This window comes from Sceloporus undulatus, unplaced genomic scaffold, assembly GCF_019175285.1.
Source record: "Sceloporus undulatus isolate JIND9_A2432 ecotype Alabama unplaced genomic scaffold, SceUnd_v1.1 scaffold_85, whole genome shotgun sequence".
Classification (NCBI taxonomy): Eukaryota; Metazoa; Chordata; class Lepidosauria; order Squamata; family Phrynosomatidae; genus Sceloporus; species Sceloporus undulatus.
The window spans coordinates 1-3,639 of record NW_024803006.1 but is presented as its reverse complement, the minus strand read 5'-3'; the positions used below and the strand labels follow the sequence as shown (position 1 = coordinate 3,639).

The window sequence follows — 3,639 nt, the reverse complement described above, 5'->3', positions numbered from 1 at the left end:
CATTTTAGTCGCCCTCCTTTGGACACATTCCAGTTTCTCAATGTCCTTTTTTGAATTGTGGTGCCCAGAACTGGACACAATATTTCAGGTGGGTCCTGACCAGAGCAGAATACAGTGGCAATATTACTTCCCTTAATCTAGACATTACACTTTTATTGATGCAGCCTAAAATTGCATTGGCCTTTTTAGCTGCCGCATCACACTCTTGACTCATGTTCAACTTGTAGTCTACTTGGACTCCCAGATCCCTTTCACACGTAGTTTCATTCAGCCAGGTGTCCCTCATCCTCTATCTGTGCATTTTATTTTTCTGCCCTAAGTGCAATACCTTACATTTCTCCGTGCTGAATTTCATTTTGTTAGCTTTGGTCCAGCTTTCAAGTCTATTCAGGTCATTTTGAATCTTGATCCTGTCCTCTGGAGTATTAGCTATTCCTGCTAATTTGGTGTCATCTGCAAATTTGATAAGTATGCTCCCAATTCTGTCATCCAGGTCACTGATAAAGATGTTGAACAGCACTGGCCCCAGGACAGAGCCCTGTAGGACCCCACTGGTCACTTCTCTCCAGGCTGAAAAAGAGCCATTGTTGAGCCCCCTTTGGGTTCGGCTGGTCAACCAATTACAAATCCATGTAACAGTTACTTTGTCCAGCCCACATTTTACAAGCTTGTTTGCAAGAATGTCATGGGAAACCTTGTCAAAGGCCTTACTGAAATCAAGATATACTATATTCACAGCATTCCCTTCATCTACCAAGCTAGTAATTTTATCAAAGAAAGAGATTAAATTTGTCTGGCATGACTTGTTTCTCTGAAACCAGTGTTGACTTTTTGTGATTATGGAATTGCTTTCTAAATGTTCACAGACTCTCTGTTTAATGATCCGCTCTAGAATCTTTCCTGGTATTGATGTCAAGACTAACTGGACGATAATTGTTGGGATCCTCTTTTTTTCTCTTTTTGAAGATGGGGACAACATTTGCCCTCCTCCATTCTGCTGGGACTTCTCCTGTTCTCCAGGAGTTCTCAAAGATTATTGTCAATGGCTCCAATATTACATTTGCCGGTTCTTTTAATACTCTTGGATATAGTTCATCTGGTCCTGGAGACATAGGCAGGTTACAGACCGCCGAAAAGTGGCGCTCTGCCACTGCTGCCGGTTGCTGTGTTCGGGAACCGCATTAGCCAAACCGTGCGGTTCCCAGACACAGCAAAGAAGAAGCACCAAAATGGCGCTTCTTCTTGTGCCCCAGATGGGATGCCATGAGGCACTACTCACGCACTATAGCGTAGTGCACTATAAAAGTGTAGTGTAGTGCAGTGCAGTAATCTAGATAGTCAATGTGGTTCAAAGGTTCCACAAATTCCCCTTTGCATAATGATAATAATAATAAATAAAAAATTTATTTATATACCGCTTTTCTAAAAAATCAAAGCGGTTAACAACAAGTGCAATTCACAACAATAAATCAACATCAAACATTAAAAACATCTACATCATCTCATAAGCAACAATAACATCAATAGCAATAAAAACCAAAACACATGACAGCTCAACAATGCTGTCTGGAGGAGAAGGGGAGCATCACAGGAGTCAGGAGTCAGGGTATGCCTGCTCGAAAAGGTGTGTTTTCAACCCCTTCTTGAAGCGGTCTAAGGAGGTGGCCGAGCGGAGCTCGTCGGGAAGCGAGTTCCAGAGTTTTGGGGCCAAGCTGGAGAAGGCCCTCTGGGTGGTGGTAGCCAATCTGACCTCTGGAACCTTCAATAAATGATTCCCGGCAGATCTGAGTGTGCGGGGCACAGGGACGTAGCCAAGGGGGGTCCGGACCCCCCCTTCCATTAGAAAAATGAATGGTGCGTGCTGCTGTGCTGCCGCGCCCAAGCCCCATTATAATGGTGGCACTTAGTCTGGACCCCCCCTTCCTAAAATCCTGGCTACGTCCCTGCGGGGCGGATTGTATGGGGAGAGGCGGTCCTCTAAGTACCCTGGGTCCAAGCCATTTAGGGCTTTATAGGTGATAACCAACACCTTGTATTGCGCCCGGAAGCAAATAGGCAGCCAATGAAGGTCTTTAAGGACCGGTGTTATGTGACTGGCCCTGGATGTGCCAGTGACCAGTCTTGCTGCCATATTCTGCACCAATTGCAACTTCCGGGTATGGTACAAGGGTTGCCCCATGTAGAGCACATTGCAGAAATCCAAACGAAAGGTTACCAGAGCATGTACTATTGTTTCAAGGTCCCCCTGGCCCAGGTAGGGACGCAGCTGGCGTATCAGCCGAAGCTGATAACAGGTGCTCCTGACTGTTGCATCCACCTGACATGTTAGGTGGAGCAACGAGTCAAGGAGCACCCCCAGACTGCGTACTGAGTCCTTCACAGGAAGCGTGATCCCGTTCAGGACAGGTGGAAACACCACCATCCCTGGGTCAGGAAAACCTATCATGAGTACTTCCGTTTTCTCTGGATTCAGGCTGAGTCTGTTTTCCCTCCAGACTATAATGGCTATGGCTATGAATTCTACCCTTTCGGAAGGTAATCACCATGAGTTGCAGATTTGTAAAAAAAAATAGTTTTTCTCATTGTGTTTACCATTTCAACATTTTCTCTGCCCTTAATTGGCCCGTCTTTTAGCATCCTATTGTTGTTGTTCTTTTTCTTCTTCTTGTTATAATATTAATAACAAGCATTGTTGCCATAATCAAAGGTGGGCGAAATGCAGCCCATGTAGGACACCAAAATTCCTGACCTCCCTCCAAAATTGGGGGATCCAAAAATGTTTTGTCACCAAATACAGTAACAAAAATCAACCCTCAGCATCTGACATTATAGCCATTTTGCTGTGTTCCAGGCATTTTATTCTCCAACCTTTTTTGAACCCATATGGTACCCCATACAGATGAGTCAGCATGGTGTAGTGGTTTGAGTGTTGGACAATGACTCTGGAGACCAGAGTTTGAATCCCAGCTCAGCCATGGAAACCCACTGGTGACCTTGGGCAAGTTACAGGCTCTCAACCTCAGAGGAAGACAATGGCAAATCTCCTCTAAACAAATCTTGCCAGAAGTCAGGATTTGAAGGCACAAAACACACACAGATTAACAAGTTGCTCTATTCGCCATTTTGAGTTGAAAAATATGGACTTCTCAATTATTTTCAGGCTACATAGATTATGATTTATATGATACCTCAAATAATAATCTAAACAAGGGCAGACACTGCTGTTGTACATTTTCTACCTACCCTACCAGTGCATTTCTCTTATAGTCATAATCTTTGGAGATTGGCTGCCGAAAAGGACGTTTGGCCCTCCAGAATCTAGTCTGGATTTGAAGTGCCACCTCCAGCTCATGACAGTTATCCACCCCCTGCTATAAATCCACCCCCATAAATCAATTTTGAGGGAGAGTGCATATAGTGAGGAATATCTCTCCAGGGTCTACTGGAAATTTGAAAGCCTTCTCCACTCAACATGTGGCACTTGCCCACCCCACCAGAAAGCACAAACCTTTCCCCATCATCCCACTTTACCTTGTAAAGCTGAGCAGCCTCCTCCATTGGAATAACACTGTGGTTTTTGTGCACCTTGGATCTATCACAAACCACACAGATGGAAACCTGATCCTCTTCACAGAAGAG

The 3,639-nt window shown here is 44.7% G+C and overlaps 1 protein-coding gene across 1 annotated transcript in view; it reads right to left on the bottom strand.

Annotated features, from left to right (window-relative positions):
* Window positions 1-3,633, bottom strand: part of LOC121917675 (E3 ubiquitin-protein ligase TRIM7-like) — a 20,856-nt gene extending 17,223 nt beyond the window's left edge. The window contains exon 1 of the mRNA XM_042443800.1: window positions 3,532-3,633. Coding sequence (XP_042299734.1) covers window positions 3,532-3,558 — 27 coding nt within the window. The 5' untranslated portion in view covers window positions 3,559-3,633. The remainder of the gene's footprint in view (window positions 1-3,531) is intronic.
* Between the last annotated feature and the right edge of the window lie 6 nt (window positions 3,634-3,639).